Source organism: Penicillium taxi (assembly GCF_028828555.1).
Source record: "Penicillium taxi strain IBT 34144 chromosome Unknown utg000004l_segment0_segment0, whole genome shotgun sequence".
NCBI lineage: Eukaryota > Fungi > Ascomycota > Eurotiomycetes > Eurotiales > Aspergillaceae > Penicillium > Penicillium taxi.
Window position 1 is genome coordinate 3,107,885 of NW_026643206.1, and position 19,833 is coordinate 3,127,717.

Sequence of the window (19,833 nt, forward strand, 5' to 3'; positions counted from 1 at the left end):
CACCCGTTTGGGAACCTATCAGGCCCGCGCATCCGGTTGTTCGGCGGAATCGGGGCATTGCAATCAATTATAAGCCCCAGGGCTCCATAACCATGGATGTAACCATCGGGATGAGCTAAGCAATCATGGATAACTACAATGTCTAATCTTAGGAGTACCAGACATTTTTGATATCCATTTTTCTGTATTAATCAGAGATTTGAAAAAATGATCATCACATTCTAACGCTTTCATTCTACTATCCTTCGGTGATAGAAGGCTGAATATCAGATCCTGGACCTCCCTAGATGAAAAAACTTCGGAAGTTCGAAATTCCGAGCCCGGTGGAGCTACTAGCTCTTATAGCCATGGCACGTCCCTTGTTCAAATCTGTCGCATTGTAAGGAGAATAGGTAAATTGGGTCAAACTTCACAATGGATGTGGTCGTGGAAGACGTTTCTATCCAGGGTGAGCTTTTGAAATAGATACCCTACCCCTTTGGATGAAACCACTGACTTCTTTCCTTACTTCTTTCCTTTACAGGCCCAGTACCTCCGTCATTGATCTCCGCTCTTTCACAAAATGCACTCGATTCCAATGAGCCTCCAATCAAGCGACGCAAGGTCTCCAAGGCAGTTAGATACGTAATTTCTGATGAGAAGGGTCTCTCTGAATCTGGAATACTTGTCGGCTATATTCCGTTAGTTCGAGTAAAGCTACGCTTTGTAAGTATAGAGTGGTGCTGTACTGGAATGCCAAACTGATTTTTTCGTCACTTTCCATCAGAATTTCGCGTCTTCCAGTGATAATAATGGTATCGATACCATATTCGACGCAATTGATCCTTCCAGTCGACTTCCTGTTCTTGTAGAAATTAAGGAGAATCGTCACGATAATACCGGACCCGATACTCTAGATCAATCTCAAATCAATCGTGAGGCATGTACACTTGTAGCGAAGACCATCGATAACCAGGAAGATGTCTTCATTCACGAATTTGAAGACTCTCAAGCTTTCGAATTGCTTGAACAACTCCAACAGGCCACTAGTCTGATCCCGGCCGATCGATCCCCCAGTCTTGATCCGATAGCGTGTTATCAGGCAACAATATATCGATCATCAATAAAATCCCAACTTTTCTTGGAGGTTGTGGTACTTTGGAAGGACTCTCTTGAAATCCCCGATATACGGCGCCTTGAACATCAAGTTCTAGAGGTCTTTGGAAGGTACGCTCTGCAAGAACACCATCAACGACCCATGAACCAAGAAAACCGCCTAGAACTACGTGAGAAACTACTGGGAACTCCTCGAGGCTGGTCTCCGCGAGAATTTTATGAAAATGTCCATGTCCCGCCTGATACAGAAGCAACATCAGCAGATATTGAGTTTCCAGATGTCGCTTGCGAGCTATTTCCATTCCAGAAAAGGGCTGTTCGATGGCTTCTGGGGAGGGAAGGCATGAAGATTGACAATAATGGGGGGCTTTCTCCTCTTCCATCATCCTCCAGCAGTCTCCCGCAGTCGTTCAGACCGATGAAAGATGCCGATGGACAAGCTTGTTACTTCAGCCACCTTTTCATGACCATCACCAGAGATTTTTCTCAATGGGACGATGCGAAAGATTCACTGAAGGGGGGAATTCTCGCAGAAGAGATGGGCCTCGGCAAGACAGTTGAATTAATAGCTTTGATCAGCTTGAATCGACGCCAACCGCAGCTAACGTTCGACCCGAATTCATTGAGAGATTCTGGTGCTACTCTGATCATTACGCCCCCTGCTATTCTAGAACAATGGAAGGATGAGATTCACCGCCATGCTCCAAAACTGCGTGTACACCACTACACCGGCATCAAGCGCACTAAACAACCCTCAGACGATCTGATAGTCGAAGAGATCGCGGATTTTGATATCGTTCTGACTACATACGACGTTATTTCTCGGGAGATCCACTACGTCAATTCAGAACCAACCCGTAGTCTTAGACATGTGAAACGATTTGAAAAACGAAAAACTCCTCTCGTCCGCATATCATGGTGGCGTGTTTGCCTTGATGAAGCGCAGATGATCGAAAGTGGAGTGAGTAATGCTGCCAAAGTTGCTCGCTTGATTCCTAGACAGAATGCCTGGGCAGTCACTGGTACACCAATTCGCCGAAATATAGACGACCTATTTGGACTGCTATTGTTCCTTCACTACCAGCCCTATTGTTTCTCAAATTCGTTGTGGAAACGGCTTTACTGGAGGTTTGGACCAGTTCTGGCGAGCATTATCCAAGCAATCGCTCTCAGGCACAACAAGGATCATGTACGCAATGAGCTTCACCTTCCGCCGCAGAAAAGAGTCGTCATCACCGTCCCTTTCACTGCCGTGGAAGAGCAGTACTATTCTCAATTATTTGAACAGATGTGCTATCAAAGCGGTCTAGATGAATCAGGCTCGCCACTTCGAGCAGATTGGGATCCGGATAATATCGGCACGGTTGAGAAAATGCGTAGCTGGCTGATACGACTTCGTCAAACCTGTCTTCACCCTGAACTGAGTGGTGGTAATCGGCGAGCCCTGCGCATTGGTAACGGTCCATTACGTACCGTTGATGATGTGCTGGAGGCCATGCTTGAAAATACTGATATATCCATCCGCACGGAAGAACGTGCCCTTCTTCTTTCACAGCTTCGTCGAGGACAGCTTTTGGAAACGGCTAAGCGTCGGGAGGAATCATTGTCTCTTTGGCAGGCGGCACTGGAGCATTCCACGCGGCTGGTTGAAGAGAGCAGAGAACAATTGCGGCTACTAAAGACCATAGAAAATGGTGTTTCCAAAGACAATTTTAAAGAAAAAGTAGATGACTCCGATGGGGAGACCGAAGATACGGACAAAAATAGTCGCGTTGGACAATGTCGACTAAAACTTCGCGCTGCCCTCGAGGTCCAGCACATTGCTGTCTTCTTCACTGCAAACGCCTACTATCAGATCAAGAGCGATCCTAATCGGACACAGCCAGACTCGGAAGAGTTTAAGTCGCTTGAGAAAAAGGAAGAAGAAGGATACGAAACTGCTAAGCTTATACGTCAGGAAATGCTCACTGATATTTCCCAAAAGGTGAAACGTCACATGAGGAAAATCAAAGAAAAAAAGCAAAAGAATCAGTTTGTTCAGATTCCAAAAATGAAGCCTCATCTCTACAGCAGAGGGGTTGAGTCCTACCAACTGCTCAACAAGTTTGAAGATTTGTGTAACGCTTTGAATAATCATGCTGAGCAGTACAACGAATGGCGTAGTGTCATGATCGATCAAGTTTCACAGTCACTCATTGACCAAGAGGAGGATGCCGAGCTGGAAGGAGACGAATACGAGCGATCGACGAAACATCAAGATGAGATGTATGTCTACATGGAAGCTCTGCGATCAATGTACGCCGATCGTCATGACGCTTTAACTGGCCAGAATAATATCCTCATTTCCCATGAGGTCAGGGCAGGCATTTCCCAAGCACAACTCGGTAAAGGACCATCCCCTCAGCTATTTCTTTCCATCATGAATACTCGCAGTCAGCTTAAGCCCGACCCTAAGCTGGGCTCGCTTCGTGGCATTGTTGTTGAGCTTCGCAGCCTAATGACATCCCTTGAGTGGCAAGCAAATGGTGGGAGTGCTCGTGCTCGCGCAGAGCTTGAGGTGGTGGGGGAGGTTTTGAAAAATGCCGGACATATGATATCTGAGCAGCTCACGGTGTCTTCTAGCCTACAAAGGGAGGTTGAGGTGCTCCGTGACGCCATGAATGTCCGACTGGAGTACTACCGTCACCTGCAGCAAATCTCAGATACAGTAGCGCCGTATGACGAGGAAAATTCCGGAAAACCTATGGATGAAGCACTATTTGCTTCTAAGTTGAAGCAGGAAGAGGCGCTCGAAGGCAAGATAGCTTCTTTGAAGTCCAAGAGACGTTATTTTATTCATTTACGGGACGATTCTGGCGCTGAAGATAGCTCCAGAGTTTGCATCATCTGCCAGTCTGGTTTTCAAGCTGGTGAGCGTTTGCTTGAGGAACTGTTTTTGATGTTTCCTAAGCTTTACTAACTTTTAATTCAGGTGTTTTGACTGTATGTGGCCACAAGTACTGCAGTGACTGCATCGGAATGTGGTTGGGTCAAAACCGAACCTGTCCCGTGTGCAAAAAACCTTTGAGACGCAATGACTTCCATCGGATCACATACAATCCACAGGACCTGGTCGCTCAAGAGGAAGAAGAACATGTCAAGTTGGATGGGGGACATTCAAAGAATGCCATCTACACTGACATTAGCTCTGGGCTTCTAAAGGAGATCAAAAATATTCAACTTCATGATTCTTTCGGCACTAAGATTGATACAATTGCACGTCACATCATATGGCTACGAAAACACGACCCTGGTGCTAAGTCGATTATCTTTTCTCAGTATAAGACCTTCCTGGGTATCTTGCAAATGGCGTTGGAACGCTTCGGTATTGTGAGCAGCAGCGTTGATAACTCCGGTGGTATTGAGAAGTTCAAGAACGATCCTGCGGTACGTTTTGTTCCCTTCACATGTAATGATTTTTGTATCTCACTGACCAATATTTTAGGTGGAATGTTTCTTGTTACATGGTAAAGCACAATCATCAGGGCTGACATTGATCAATGCCACTCATGTATTTCTATGTGAGCCATTGATCAATACAGCAATTGAACTGCAGGCTATTGCCCGAGTGCATCGAATTGGACAGAATCGTCCAACTACGGTGTGGATGTACCTTGTCTCCGGTACAGTAGAAGAATCTATCTATGATCTTTCGGTGACTCGCCGCCTCGCCCATATCATCGCGAAGGAGAAGCAAGAGAAGAAATCTCACTCGGGAATCCCGGATGAAGAGGTTTCGGTTGATGCACTTACTGAGACAGTCATTGATTCTGCAAACTCGATGGAATTGCAGGGTGTGCTATCAGACTTGATGTCTTATCATGAAGGTGGAGAAAATGTACCAAAAGATGATCTTTGGCAATGTCTCTTTGGAAATCATGCCCGCAAAGAGGTCAATAAACGTCCGACTGATACAGAGAGGGAGGTGAATCGGTTCTTGCGAGGTGAGGCTGCCAGTCAGAGAAAGGAAGAAGCTACAAATGGATGATAATTACAATTATTGTCCAATTTGCCGACAATTTGGCCACTTCACATTTGAATCACCAGGAACCTGGCAGCTTGCACCTAAGATCCTTACTATTTAGTTTTGGTCATTTACGTAAAAGGTGTATAAAACTAGTTCTCATTAGCACCCTCGAAAGGTATTGAATATTATCAATGCTGGATATCAAATACAAGTCAGTATTTGGATTTGATTCTCAAACTCTTATTCCAACTACTTTAATACACAGTATTTATTTATTTATTTAGTTACATAGCTTAAGTAGCCATAGTTAACTGAAGACTCAGGCTGACAAAGTTCCCGCCCTATAAATCAGGCTGCAAGGGGGCTCTCCAGGGCTGACTAATTGCCTTCCCCACGGCCTCAAGGTAACCATCAGCGACGTGTTTGTATGTTTGTAGTCATTTTTATTCCAAGGGAATTTAATTTTTGCAACTTGACTTCTGAAATTCATCTCACTTTTAATGCCAACTTCAACTTGAACTTAAATCTTCATTATCCTCACCCTTTTCTCTTACCATGTCGGACTTACCGAGCCCTGAGGCTCGTGAATTGAGTCTGATAGGCAAAGTGGAATTCAGAATCGCCATGGCAGATACTGACGAGAAGCTTCAATCATTACTTCAAACCTATCTAGCTCCACTACTGCTGAAGCTCTCATCAGAAAGTGTGGAGGTACGCAACAAAATCATTTCGGTGTGCCAACATGTCAACGCTCGGATTAAGGCCCCATCCATTCAGCTGCCAGTCGCAGCATTATTAAAGCAGTTCAAAGAGCAAAAGTCCCAACTTGTCAGGCATTTTGACTTGCTATATGCTCAGCAAGGTATTGACCGCCTCAGTTCGGAGGCCAGAGTTGAGGTCCTGCCGCCCCTGCTCCAGGGAATTGCGCAGATTGGGACATCTGTTACTCAAGGTGCCATCGTGTTCAACCTTGTACTGAGATTGTTGCCTCTTTTCAAATTACCCCCAATGGGCGGCGAGGAAGATCAGAAGTTGAAACAGCGTCTAGGCCTTTCTGACGATGATTCTGAATTCTTATCATTCTGGCTAGGGAAGTTACTGCTTCTTTCTGCTGCTCCTACAGGTGCGTCCACATGTCCCGGTCTTTCTCCTGAAGAATATAAATTCTTGAACAAGGGTTCACCTATCGGCGAAACATGGAATCCTGCTTCTCCAGGTGGTTTGAATATGACAGAGACCAAGGTCATTGCTCTCCGGTTTATCGGTAGTGGTGCGTTTGTCGATACTCAGCGTTTCATTCCTTCATTAATTGCATCCGCGGATTCAAATTCCCGACTGAGTGATCTGGGCGACGAAACTCTGAAGCGATTTGCCGTCAATCTCGAGGAAAGCCAGGTCGTTGAACAGCTGTATGATCTGTATTTCGGAGCTGAGACAGCCGACGGTGCTCCACCAGCGCGTCCTCCCTTGCAAGCAAAAATCATCACCTTCCTAGGCAAATCAATCAAGGCTACGGAAAACACGCAGCGCATCTTCAAGCTTATTGAGGATGGACTCTTGTCAGATACCGCCAGATCCGCTCAGGGGCTACAGGCTTCCAAATTAAGAACTCAGATCTTTAATTTCACTACTTGGGTTGTGCGCATGGGCTCGCCTTCAGATCTCAAGCAAATCGCGCCTAAGATCATCGCAGGCTTAAGAGACTTCATACAGTCTCAGGGGTGGCCCAGCCCGGGTGCCAGTGGACAGAAGTTGCCTACAACAGACTTAAGTCTGCGAGGACTTGCCTACGAAAGTATTGGTATACTGGTACCCAAGGTTGATTTCCAAACCCAGGTCGAGACCGAGGAGAACTTTGAGTTTGATTTAGTTCGGTGGCTCTTCAATTCTCTGAGTGCAGACGACTCAAGTCCGCAGATCTTTGTTTCCATTGATCAGGCCCTAGGAAGTATTCTCAATTCCTCATTGAACAGTCACGATACAGACTTTCAGAATCAGCTGCGCCCATTCTTGGTCCGCCAAATGAGCCTACTTCCCGGAGATATGAACTCTGAGACCGGGTTCAATGTTGTTCGAGGCGTTCAATATGCTACTGTCCGCTTTGCTAATCGTTTCCTCCCCTACAATGATATCGTGGCTCGTTGGATTGATCTGATGGCCATCGCCAGGGGCTCGGGAAGACAACAGGAGGTCGTAGAGGAAGGCAAGAAAGGACTTCATCCCTACTGGTTCCGACTTCTGAACCCGACCAAGGACGAAAAATGGTCGGCCAGTACAACAACTCATGAGCACGACGAGACTTGGTTTGAATTTCCTTCATTTGCTGAAACAACTAAATTTTTACTTCGGTCAGAGGAGATTGATGATTCTTCCATGACCCGAGGCTTGTCAATATCACAACTTCTATCAGGCCCATACAAAAATTCATTCATGCCTGCCATTGCATTCCTTCGAAACACCCTCATCTGGGAGGCCTTCTCCGCATCCGGTATTACTACTGCCCTGGAGGAAGACTGGGACTACAAACTTGAAGTCCAGCTTTCAACCAGCGAAGAAGCCCGGGCTGCCGTACGACAGTACATCCGCAGCTCTGCCAAAGAACCCGTTTTTGTTTTCTTATCTGGTATGCTCGATGGAATTGTCAGAGATGATATTACTGGTCTTCGCCAGTGCGGTGTCCATTTCGTGGAAATCTGCTCATTGGCACCCAACGACGTTGTCGAGAAGTTGAGCTCCCGGGCTCAGTCTTTGACCAGGCCCATTTTGAGCAACAATCAAGATATGCAGGGTCTAGCAGCCCGAGCATTTGGCCTTTTAGTATCTCATCCTTCCTTTGCCGAGAATGAGCGCAACACCTTTTTGACCCAGTTGGCTGCTACCATCGATTCATGGAACGTTGCAGTGGGTGAAGCTGCACTTCGAGTGCGAGGAGCGGTCCTTGCTTGCTCATACTTGCTGAGCAGGCTTGCATATCGCAGTCTTCTGAACAAGGTTCCTGAGACAGTAGTGAAAAATTTCATCGATACCGTCTTCGACATCATTGATGCTTCCCGTGATACGCTCCTTCAGCGCACTGCAGAGCAAGCCCTTGGACAGCTCAGTTTATCGGGTATACTGACGGTGGAATTTTTGCCCGAAGAAGGGTGGAAAAAGGTGCTACAAAAGTTGTCGAAAGACGCCAAATCAGAGAATGACACGCCTATCACGACTCTCGGCCTAGTCACGTTGATATTTTCTCGAGCTCACGGAGCCACTTCTATGTTCGGGGAATTCATGGATAATATGTACAGCTTGCATGAAATTAAAAGCCCGGAAGTTCAATTCACGGTAGGTGAAGCCTTGAGCAACGTGGCAATTGGATGGGAGTCTCGAGCGTTGATCCAGGACTTTGACGTGGACGCGGGCTTCCCTCAGTCCGCAGTCCCACGCTCGGTGTTCGCCGATGTTTGTGACAAAGTGACTGCAGATTGTGTGGCGTCCAAACCGTCTCTCCGAAAAGCTTCCGCCATATGGCTTTTGTCACTTGTCAAAAACTGTGGCCACCTACCCGAGATGCAGGAACGCCTACGCAAGTGCCAGGCCACCTTTACGAGTCTTCTTGGGAACCGAGACGAGGTGGTGCAGGAAACAGGGGCTCACGGTCTCAGTTTGGTCTACGAGATCGGTGACCAGGCCCTGAAAGACAGTCTGGTTCACGATCTTGTTGATTCGTTCACAGCCACCGGTGCCAACCTTGGCGGTGGAAATGTCAATTCCGATACGCAGTTATTCGAGCCGGGAGCTCTGCCGACCGGCGAGGGATCCTCAGTCAACACGTACAAGGATATTATGAATCTGGCGGCTGAGGCGGGAGACCCGACATTGGTGTACCGATTCATGTCCATGGCATCCAATAATGCGCTTTGGACGAACCGAGCCGCTTTTGGACGATTTGGGATCAGCAGCATCTTCTCTGACGCCAGTGTCGATGGTTATCTGGCACAAAACCCTAAGATCTACCCAAAGCTGTTCCGATACCGCTTCGATCCCAACCCTAATGTGCAGCGATCTATGAATTCTATTTGGCAGGCCCTGGTCAAGGATCCCACCGTTGTGGTGGATGCCCAATTCGACAGAATTATGGAAGATCTGCTGAAAAGCATGCTTACAGGACGCGAATGGCGCGTTCGGCAGGCGAGTTGTGCCGCCATCGCTGATCTAGTACAAGGCCGCCGCCCGGAGAAGTATGTACAGTACCTGGATGAGATCTACACCAAATCCTTCAAGCTCCTTGACGATATTAAAGAATCGGTGCGAGTCGCGGCACTCAAACTTTGTCAAACCATCACCAACTCGGTGATTCGCACACTTGAGACAGGGGGAAACGAGAAACGCGCCGGAGCCCTTCTCGGTAGTGCGATACCCTTCCTTCTCAGTGACAAGGGCCTTGATTCCAGTGTGGAGGAAGTGCGCGGATATGCCATTGGTGCTCTCGTCCAGATTATCAAGAAGAGCACTGGTACCGTGCTACACCCGTTCGTCCCCACCATTCTCGAGAAGTTCTTGGGATCCCTCAGTTCCCTTGAGCCTCAGGCCGTCAATTACGTCCATCTCAATGCCGACAAGTATGGACTCACCGGTCAAGAAATTGACAAGATGCGTCTATCCAGCATTCGCTCTTCTCCCATGATGGAAGTTATTGAGCGGTTCCTCATTGATCATCTGGATGAGAATAACTTGAAAGAGCTGGCCCCAAGACTCGAGAATGTGCTCCGGTCATCTGTGGGTCTCCCATCAAAGGTAGGCTGCAGCCGAGTTTTGGTACTCCTGAGCATGAAGACTCTCCTCTTTAGGCCGTACGCGGACCGGTTCATCCAGCTACTGAGCAAGTACGTTGTGGATCGCAATGAAACAGTTAGCGCGTCTTATTGCACCTCAATGGGTTATCTACTGCGCCTCGCATCTGATGAGAGGGTCCTGAAGACAATTGAATTTGCCAAATGCCTATATCTGAATGCGGAAGAGACGACAAATCGCGCCATCTCAGCAGAGATTCTCTACTCCGCATCCAAACTCTCAAACGACCGATTCATGGCATTTGCCACAGCAGCTCTTCCATTTGTGTTTGTCAGTAAACATGATGCAGATGAAAATGTTAAGGAAGAGTTTGAAAAGACGTGGGCAGAAAATGTGGGAAGCCGAGCTGTGGCTCTTTACATCCGGGAGATCGTCAGCCTCGTATCCGACAACCTGGAATCGGCGCTGTGGGCCATTAAGCATACTGCGGCACGTGCGATCGCCCAGGCGGTGATCGCACTTGATTCGGAGGTGGATCTCGGGACGGCGCAATTAGTTTGGCCTGTACTCGAGAAAGCTTTGGCGGGGAAGACTTGGGAGGGGAAAGAAGTGGTTCTGACTGCTTTGGTCAAGTTTGCTCGTCAGGGTGAGAGACTGTGGGTAGAGCGACCGGACCAAGCTGAACGATTAAAGGTAGGCTTTTTCTTTTCTTTTTTTTTTCATACCTCTTTACACTCCTCTTTTTTTCTTTTTTTTTTTCCTTTTTTTTTCCTTTTCTTTTCTTTGCTCTTCTCTTCTCTCTTTATTTGTTTTTTTTCCCTTCCTTGTTCCTTGTTACGTTTTTGCTTTTTCCCCAGTTTTTCATTTTCCCATGAATCTGGGTCTGGAACGGGGAGAAAATACAAGGAATACGAAGTGGGATACGAGAAACCGGGAAACAGCGCTAACCTTGTTTCATTTATTCTTGCATGGCAGACCATCACAATCCGTGAAGCAAAGCGAACCAATGCATCCTATCGGCCGCATGGACTCCGGGCCTTAGGTGAGATTGCTCAGGCGCGAGGCATCGACTTGATGCCCGAAGCCATTTCCATCGTCACGCCCATTATTGAAGAGCAGTGTGATAGTGCAAGTATGGAGGTAGATGGGGCAGTGGATACCCTTGCAGCAGGAGTGCAGTGTATTCTGCAATGTTTGAACCCCGCCACAGCCGGTTCAGGCTCCGGTCAGTTGCCCCCTCTGTAATAATTTTAACGTCCGCCCAACTAAGTCTAACCACAGTGCTGGGAAAATATGTTTTACACGTGATCAATCCTTTAGACCAGGCCCTGACCCACGGTGCTAGACAAGTCGTCAGCGTCATTTATCTGGAGCTCAAAGCTTTTTTCGAACGAGTGGAGCAGTGGGCTGAGTCTGGCTGTGCGTCTGCATCTGCATCAGAGTCTGAAATGTTGGGACCAATGAATGAACTGGCTCATCTGCTGGAACGGGACCGGGATGCTGTCGAGGCTATCCGGAAGATTCGTGGTGAAACCATCCTGGCCTATCTGAAGATTCGGCCGGAGGTGCGAGGCGTGCCTGAGAAGCTTGGCTTGGCGGTGCGTGAGTGGAGGAAGAGTGAGCGATCAGACAGCGTACAACGCATACTGGACCAAGCTATAGAGCGGGTTTAGTGGGTTTTAGGGAAAGTGAGCTAGACCTAGAAGGGGAAGCAGTACAAGTATCTTCTGAGAGAAAAACCACGTGGAAGAGATCGACAGTGTGTTAAATTGATTAGGGTTATTAAGTGATCTACAGTGGAGGAGGTGTATATTTATAGTAACTGATTCTTGCAATTGGTTAATTCTAATTCCAATAGTCGATCATAGCCGGTTTGAAGTTAGTTATTGAATCGGAGTACAGATAACTATAGAGTATATATATATAGTATTTTTAGAACTTTCTCGGGACTTGGGGTACTTGGACCAGGACAACGAGATAAGGAAGTTAAAAGTTGCACCATGTGTCTAGTACATGGAGTACTATTCATTCAGCTCTTGAACGAACTAGTGAAAAAAAAGACGCCACCTCGCTTAATTCTCGGCGAAGTCCGTACGAAGTAGAGCTAGAAATTGAAGCTAGACCCAGTTCGGCTGCATTACTTGAGTACCATAAAATACAGTATAATACCAGATAATACCAGATAATACCAGATAATACCAGATCCAAACTAACGCTAAACTGGATTAAGCTCAAGGACAATCTAGACCGGGCCAGATCGTGATCTATTAAGGGTCTTTTGGGTCTTTTTCTCTTCTCTTTGGTTCCTTTCCTTTCATTCCTTACATTGTTTTCCAATTCCCCAGATATTTCCGTCTCAATTTAACATTCTTTCGGACCCGATCGAGTCTTTTTTCAAATCCGTACGGAGTAACTTGTATGTACTCCGTCAGCCAGCCCTAAATGATTCCCGAGAAATCTCCCGAATCTACTAGCATTTGAACTACTCTCTACGTTAAGTCTCCGCTGGAGAGAGATAGCACAATTCAATTCAAAATTCCCACATGGTTGGCACCTGCAAGCCTTCTGAGCTGTACTGTATTACTATTTCTCGATTTCCCTATTCCCTATTCCCTATTCCCTAATTCATGATTTCCCTATTTCTCTATCTCTCTATTTTACACTGCCAATTTAATTAATTTATTTTACCTTATATTAGATCTTGGTTGTGGTTCCCTTTTTTTAAGCTCCCCGGACGAACCGGATTTGCGTGATCCCATGAGTATGGGACTGGGACCATGTAATCTGACCTGTTCTGTTTCTGTTCTGTGTGTTTTTTTCCCCTTAATTCTTTTCTCCCCTTTCGGTACTTCAACTTCGCATCCGAAATTCCTCCCAAATTCCCGCCACCCGTCAAGCCAAAAAGAAACAGACGCCGAACCATGCAGTATTCTGCCCCAAACTTCCCCATGTCTTGACTACATAATGTCCCTTTCCCTCTTCTCTTCTACCCACACCCTCATTTACTTTCTCCCTTCTTTCTTTCCCTTAAATACTATTACTATCCTACTACCACTATCTCTATCTCTATCTCTATCTCTATTTACTACACATACACTGGCTACTTTTTGATCCTCGTTACACCCGTTCGTTCTTGCGATCCCGTCTGCTTGTACATCTCTCTGATTCCATCTAGCTCCAGGCATCCAGTCAGCCTTATGACGGTCACTAGTCTAGTCATGCAAAACCGCCGAGGCCATGCCTCTGGGAAACCCCTGCGCCTGCCCATCATCGCTCCGAAGGAAGAGCTCATCGAGGGAAAGCCAGAAAAGAGCCTGGTTGCTCCTCCACGAATCCGCCTTCCTCCACGATCACGTACAGGATGCTGGTATGTATAATACTCTGTTACAATATCAGTTCTTCAGCTAATCTTGCAATTCTAGGACATGTCGGGTGAGTCAATTCTATGCGCGCAATCGATCCAGAATATGGGACTGATGAGGGATATTTTTTTTGCACATTACAGAGTCGCAAAGGTGAGTCTTTTTGTTTTCCTGAAATTCCACAGATGTGGCGGAATTTGGTGGCTGATCAACATTCCTCAATAGTCAAGTGTGATGAGGGACATCCACAGTGCAATGTAGGACATTCATTCCCCATCGGCTCCACAAGAACATTACTCATCGTCACCTTTAGCAATGTACTCGACTCGGCCATATTTGCGACTATCGGCCACGCCTGGCTTTCCGCGATGATACCCCGAGAATTATGGGCCGTATGGCCGACGTGAAGACGGAAGGAAACTTCATCTGGGATCGTAAGTTTCTATCTTCACGTGGTGGAATTCCATTGGCCTTAACAGTCCCATAGTTTCTTCGCCCACTCCTCCTACTAGCGGCGAGGAACGATCAGAATATTTCTCCCTAGGCGACTCTCTCCCCGCATTTTCCCTCCTCACATCCGATGAAGATCGAGAGAAAAAGGCAGAGGGCTCAACACCGGGCACCTACCATGTAGTGATGGTGCCAGATAGCTTTGCTTCACTGCCGGAGTATTCAGAAGAGAATCCCCAGTTCAAAATCGAGCCTGCCGAGTCCAATAGCTCTGTGGCCAGTAGCCCTATAAGTGCTTCCATTCCGCTGACCAATTCTGGGGCTGATCCCAACACCGTGATCTTGAAGACATTTGAAGATGTCACTCGGCGCTGTTCCTCCAACAGCAGATCCCGAGTCTCTCCCACTTCCGAGATTTCAGATCCGTTCTGCTCTCTCTCCTTGTCTCCTCTGATCGACCCTCTCCCATCACCGGTCATCATTGATGATTGCCATTTGTCTTACTTTGACTCGCACGTGGATCAACAAAGTCAGGATAACACACTCTTTTCTCACTTCCGCCACGTTGTGTGGAAGCAATTATTCTCACATGATCGTGGTCAGGATGATTCATTTGGAATGAATAGTGGTATGACTTTGAGCGTAGACTTTCTAGAACGAGAAGCCTCTCATTTCCCTCCGCTATCTCACGCTATAATGGCTGTCTCGGCCCTCAGTCTCTCGCACAGCGGGACTGGGCAGACCGTCGATGCTCTGCAGTACTACCAACAGGCCTTCCCTTCTCTGCAAACCAGCCTTCGAAATAACGACGATCTCGTGTCGGATGGTCTTTTCCTCACACATTTCCTCCTCCTGATCTACGAGGTTGCTGCAGCCGAGCCCCACGGCTCAAATCTCTGGTCTCACCACATCTCCCGTTTACTGCACATCTCATTTCTACGGAGGGAGAAGTTTGGCCGGGAACCTCACCCGTTCATTCTCTGGTGGGTCTGCCACATTGACCTGTATGCTCTGTTGAGTGGTGCAGGTACTGGAGAGTTTGTGCGAGCTATCATGGACAATCACATGCTTCCTGGATGGGAGAGTCTTCTATACCCTTCCGGATCGGAGGGCTACAGTGTCATCTATCCCGATGAGCATGAAAGCTTACCGGTCATGATGCGCCTTTACGCTGATACATTTTCATTGGCTGCCCAACTTGGCTTCCTTGCTGCTCAACTTCGTCAAGATAAGCAGTCTCGACCCTTCTCTGAATTCAACGCACGAACCAAGGAGATCTCTGATCTGCGTCAGTCCTTTTCACAGCTCTGGGAGTCTCCCAGCGTTGCCTTTTGGAACCAACACCAAGATGGCCTCCCCGGCGATCCCAGGAACTTTTGCAACAGGTTTGTCCTTGTTCATGCTTCCCTTTTCATCTTTCAGGCACTAACTTTGTATACTAGTCAGCAACCCTCTTCCATGTATCTCAACTGTTCTCATACAGTAGCATGTGGTCTGGTCAGCGTCTTGAATCGGACGTTGCTCCTGAGGCAGAGATTGACCACCATGCATCGGAGATTCTGCGCATTGCTGAGCGTACCACCAGCACACGGCGTGCTGATCGTCACTTCTTGGTTTTCCCGCTCTTCCTTGCAGGTGCCACTGCATCAGCCAGTGGTCTCAAGATGATGGCTATGGAATTAATGACGGGCATGGAGGATGAGGAGGATGGGATGGGACGTAACGCAGCTACAACACGAACCATTCTGCAAACCGTGTATGAGCGACAACTGGAGCGGTTGATGCGAGTCGGTCACACATTGGATGTTGACTGGGCAGACCTGATGACCCAAGAAGGGCTACAGATGGTCAATTTTGGATTTTAGTGGGGATATCATTTTGGCGTTAGATATTGGGCATCTGGCGAATCATGGGGGGGGGGGGGGGGATTTTTTTTGTTGTTTTATTAGGGCATGATCTGATGTGTATATGTACAGAAACGAAATTTGATGTGGAATATGCTAAAAGAGTGGATTACAAGAGTAAAAGTAGCACTAGCCCTACTATAGTACATTGTGATGAACCTTTTGTCACCTGCGGGGTCAGCGCGCCTCGCTCAGTTGGCGCCTATAATAATAAACCTTCCAATTTATTCTTCGTTTCATCTTTCTGCAACTTGAAATCTCTTCGTAATGATTTAGGTAGACATGTTCTGCAGCCCGATCAGTTCATTACTATCTCTCTATTGCCCGTTCCCCAACTAGTATAGGCCATATCCACCCACAAGTGCCCCTCATCTGGAGATTCCGGTAACATCACAGATCTGCGGCCTCAGCTCCGTGATTGGTGACACATCAGTCGGCTTACTGCTTATTGCGTCCTGCGACTTTAAAACACTTGCTGCAATGAACCCCGGCGACAGCCGTGGTATTCACCCAGAGGAACTGTTCTTGAACAACTCCTCTAGGCCTACCGGTACTTCTCCAGTCGAACCTTTGCGAATTAACAAGAGATCATCGAGCTCTCCTGATTCAAACTCAAGTCCAACAAACGCTCGTTTGCCTTATCCTGATGACCGGCCTCGTCCTCAAATGCGCAGCTCTGGTCCCAACGATGAACGTCCCGCTGACACCCACAGATATGGGTCTCCACCGGCTGGCCCCAGTGCTGTGAGCCCCGCCGAGTATCCTTCAGCCCTAAGGCCGCGGGAGGGTCGCGAGCCTCGAGTCGCTACGTTGGCAGAGCGCCGTGGTGCTGCACCCAAGCCCCTACCAGAGTCTCCCGCAGATGCACCGGACCTCGCCGCCAGGCCGTGGCCTCGTCCTACGATACCTCCGACGGGACAGGGAAATCCAGATGCGCAATATCAATATCGCCAACAATACTATCCGCCTCCTCAGGGTTCGACTCCAAGACCCGCGGCCAATCTTCAAGTTCCACAGTCTTCTTCTGGTGGTATCAATCGCATCAGCTCAACTGCTTCTACTTCTACTACCCGTGCTCAGCGCGGATCTCCCCCACCACCGGAAACCCCTATCGCGGGACCTGGTCAGCAACCTGGTTCTGATATCGAGGCTCGTTATGCCGCGGCGGGTATCGCTGGCACGGGTACTCTTACTAGTCTTCAGGCAACCAGTCTGGCGGCGCAGAGACGCGCAGAACCGTACTCTGGACAGCAACCGACCTATCAGCAAGGCTCGGTGCCACGGCCATGGACACCGACTGAACTTCCAGGGACCCAACCACATGGTCCCCCCACCGTGTATCAGGGTGCGGAAGAAGTCGTAACGGCAGATCAACAGGCGCCGGCTCATCCGCTTCAATATAGCAGCCCTCCACCGCAACATCTGGCCCAACCCCAGTTGCAGCCACAGCAAGCTCAGCAGGACATATCTCTGCAGCATCATGCATCTAGACCCCCAAGTAATACACTGGAACATGACATGGATCGGATGCGCCTCGCCGATGAACCTCCTCCGGCCTATTCAAGTGTCTCTGGGCCTGCTGCCGCCAACGGATATCCGATTGAGAAGCCCGGTGCTGGCGCCGGTACCCCTACTTCTGCCGCTGCCATCGGTGGAGCCGCTAGTGCTGTTGCTGGACAACATCCAGCAACAAACAATCAGTCTCACCCAGCTGTTGTCTCTGGTGCTTCCCCGGTCTCGTCAATCTCTTCACATGAACACCCTGCGTTTGCCAATGACCCTCGCCAGCAACAGAGTATGGGACAGTCACCGCAGAGTACAGTTGCCAACGATCATCCTATATTCCAACAAACTGTGCAGGTAAATTCACCTGCACCTTCTGGACCTTCTGGACCCACGCCATCATCACCTCCTCCCCTTCCTGAAGGCTGGATTGCACACATGGATCCAAATTCGGGCCAATATTACTACATCCATCTACCCTCTCAGTCGACTCAGTGGGAGTTCCCCAAGGGTCCTACGCCACTGAATCTGAATGAAACGCCCCTGTCTCCTATCGGTAGTGTTTATAGCAGCCATCCTCTGACATCTCCCGGGTTTTCAGCCTTTGGTAAGTCCATGGCGTCTCCAGGTATCCCACTTACCCCAGGCTTTGAGAGTCTCCAGTCTCCCATGATGGGGGGCTTTTCGGGACCTCCGCCCAGCAGTGGGATGGACCTCTACAAAACTGCACCGACAAACGGTGTGTACTTTGGCCCATACCTAAGATATACAAACATGGATCTCGAACGCGGACTATGGCTGGGCTCTATTCTTCTGGTGACAGACGCCGCACAACCACCTACAATCCACCTCCACCAGAGTGTCGATTTGTCGCCTAATCCGAGACAGCTCAAAGCAACAAATATTGCAGCCCATCAACGGTGGACCTTTTACAGGTACGAGGTTTCTTTGCAGATGGATGATGCTGGTCCTGCCAAATGGACTTATGCTATTACCTCGCACCTCGGCTGTACTCGCTATGAGTTTCTTGTTGCAGGACGGCGTGAGACGAATTGGCGATTTATTGCAACATCTGGCAATGATTTCTCTATCAATGTCAACGCTAACGAGCGTGCACGTCTCGGCGGTGTGGGTCTTATGTGGAAGGATATCATGCAGAAACACAATGAGATTGGAGGATTCCACGCGCAACTCTGTCTCGGAGGCCAAATCTACGCTGATCGAATGTGGAAGGAAATTGCTTGTCTCAAACAGTGGCTGGCTATCAGTGGGAAAGAAGCTAGGAAAAATGCTCCCTGGACCGCTGCAAATCAACAGGATGTCTCCCATGCTTATTTCCATTACTATACCAGCCACTTTGACCAGCCATACTTGAGAGAGTCATTTGCGCAAATCCCCTACATCTGCCAGATTGATGATCACGATATGTGAGTTTATCTTTCATTCATCTGATTTTCTCGTTCATTGCTAACATGATTCTCAGCTTCGATGGCTTCGGCTCATATCCTGAGCATATGCAGTTCTCCAATATGTTCAAGAATATCGGCCGGATAGGTATTGAGATGTATCTTCTCTTCCAACACCACACCACTCTGGACATTCTCCGCAATGTCAATAATGACACAGATCTCTTTACCATCACCGGAACTGGCTGGCATTTCGTCAAGTACCTTGGTCCCGGCGTGGTGGTTGTTGGCCCTGACTGTCGCTCTGAACGTAACCCCCATCAAGTCATGGCCGGTCCCACATACCAGGGTATATTCCCAAAGGTTGCAATGCTACCGCCCAGTGTTCAGCACTGTCTATGGATGGTATCTGTGCCTCTCATCTACCCTCGACTGGAGACGGCAGAGCACATCGCAAACACCGTTGCCACGGGCAAAAGAGCCGTGACTGGGGCTTATAATGTTCTAGGCAAAGTAACTAGCTCAGTTGCCGGTGTTGTTGGAGCAAAGGAGTTTGTAGGCTCCGGCTTCGACTCTGTTAAGCGTGCTGTGGGAAAGTCCGGACTGATGGGTAGCATTTTGAGTCCATTTGGAGAGTTTGACCTAATGGACGAGCTGCGCGATCAATGGACGCATGAATCAAAGGTTTGTTTCTCAAATGAATTTATGAGACTTTTTCGTTGACACTCATCTAGGACCTTGAACGGACCTACCTTATTCGCACACTGCAAGGCATCGCTCACCAGAAGTCTCTCCGGATGACTTTTCTTTCAGGCGCCGTCGGCGTCTGCGGTGCTGGTCTTGTCCACGACCCTGCTCAACCCTCCGATCACAAGACCATGTACCAGCTCATTGCCTCTCCTGTCGTCAACACCCCGCCACCGTCCTATGTCCTTAAACTTCTCCATAGCAGTAGCAAACCCCTCTATGTCCCTGCCAACGGTCACCGTTCCTCGTCGCAGCCTACTGACACTAAAGAAGATATGATGGAGATCTTCCAGACTGATGTTACCGGCCAGGCCCGTGAACATCGGAAACTGATGGCTCGGAGAAACTATGTCGCTATCGTCGCTTATGACCCTGAAATTGTCTCTGCCAATCCCTACGGTCAACCGGCTCAGGGGAGCAAGCTTAGCTTGGCTGCTGATTTCATGGTGCAGGGCGAAGGTGCATATGCAACTGTGGTCAAATATGGTCCTGTCGTTGTGCCAAGTCTTGAGCCTGGACATTGATTGAGGCTTGGCCTTGGGAGAGGTTAAATTTGAGGTTCTTTCTGGCTTTCCCTTTCATCT

The 19,833-nt window shown here is 48.4% G+C and overlaps 4 protein-coding genes across 4 annotated transcripts; all 4 read left to right on the plus strand.

Annotated features, from left to right (window-relative positions):
* Positions 1–414: 414 nt before the first annotated feature.
* On the plus strand, positions 415–5,122 carry N7495_006084 (uncharacterized protein; the record flags this gene model as incomplete). The annotated part of the gene is made up of 5 exons (XM_057208735.1): positions 415–448; positions 524–705; positions 767–4,004; positions 4,067–4,521; positions 4,580–5,122. 5 exons carry the CDS (start codon positions 415–417, stop codon positions 5,120–5,122), a joined length of 4,452 nt encoding a protein of 1,483 aa, XP_057062509.1.
* A 534-nt stretch (positions 5,123–5,656) lies between these two features.
* Positions 5,657–11,550, plus strand: N7495_006085 (ECM29 family proteasome component; the record flags this gene model as incomplete). The annotated part of the gene is made up of 3 exons (XM_057208736.1): positions 5,657–10,533; positions 10,774–11,102; positions 11,159–11,550. The coding sequence occupies 3 exons, from the start codon at positions 5,657–5,659 to the stop codon at positions 11,548–11,550; spliced, it is 5,598 nt and encodes a 1,865-aa protein (XP_057062510.1).
* Positions 11,551–13,074: 1,524 nt separating this feature from the next.
* N7495_006086 (uncharacterized protein) lies at positions 13,075–15,554 on the plus strand (the record flags this gene model as incomplete). Its single annotated transcript, XM_057208737.1, has 5 exons — positions 13,075–13,244; positions 13,300–13,309; positions 13,553–13,673; positions 13,727–15,074; positions 15,173–15,554. The coding sequence occupies 5 exons, from the start codon at positions 13,075–13,077 to the stop codon at positions 15,552–15,554; spliced, it is 2,031 nt and encodes a 676-aa protein (XP_057062511.1).
* Positions 15,555–16,073: 519 nt separating this feature from the next.
* N7495_006087 (WW domain protein) lies at positions 16,074–19,773 on the plus strand (the record flags this gene model as incomplete). The annotated part of the gene is made up of 3 exons (XM_057208738.1): positions 16,074–18,523; positions 18,580–19,186; positions 19,237–19,773. 3 exons carry the CDS (start codon positions 16,074–16,076, stop codon positions 19,771–19,773), a joined length of 3,594 nt encoding a protein of 1,197 aa, XP_057062512.1.
* Between the last annotated feature and the right edge of the window lie 60 nt (positions 19,774–19,833).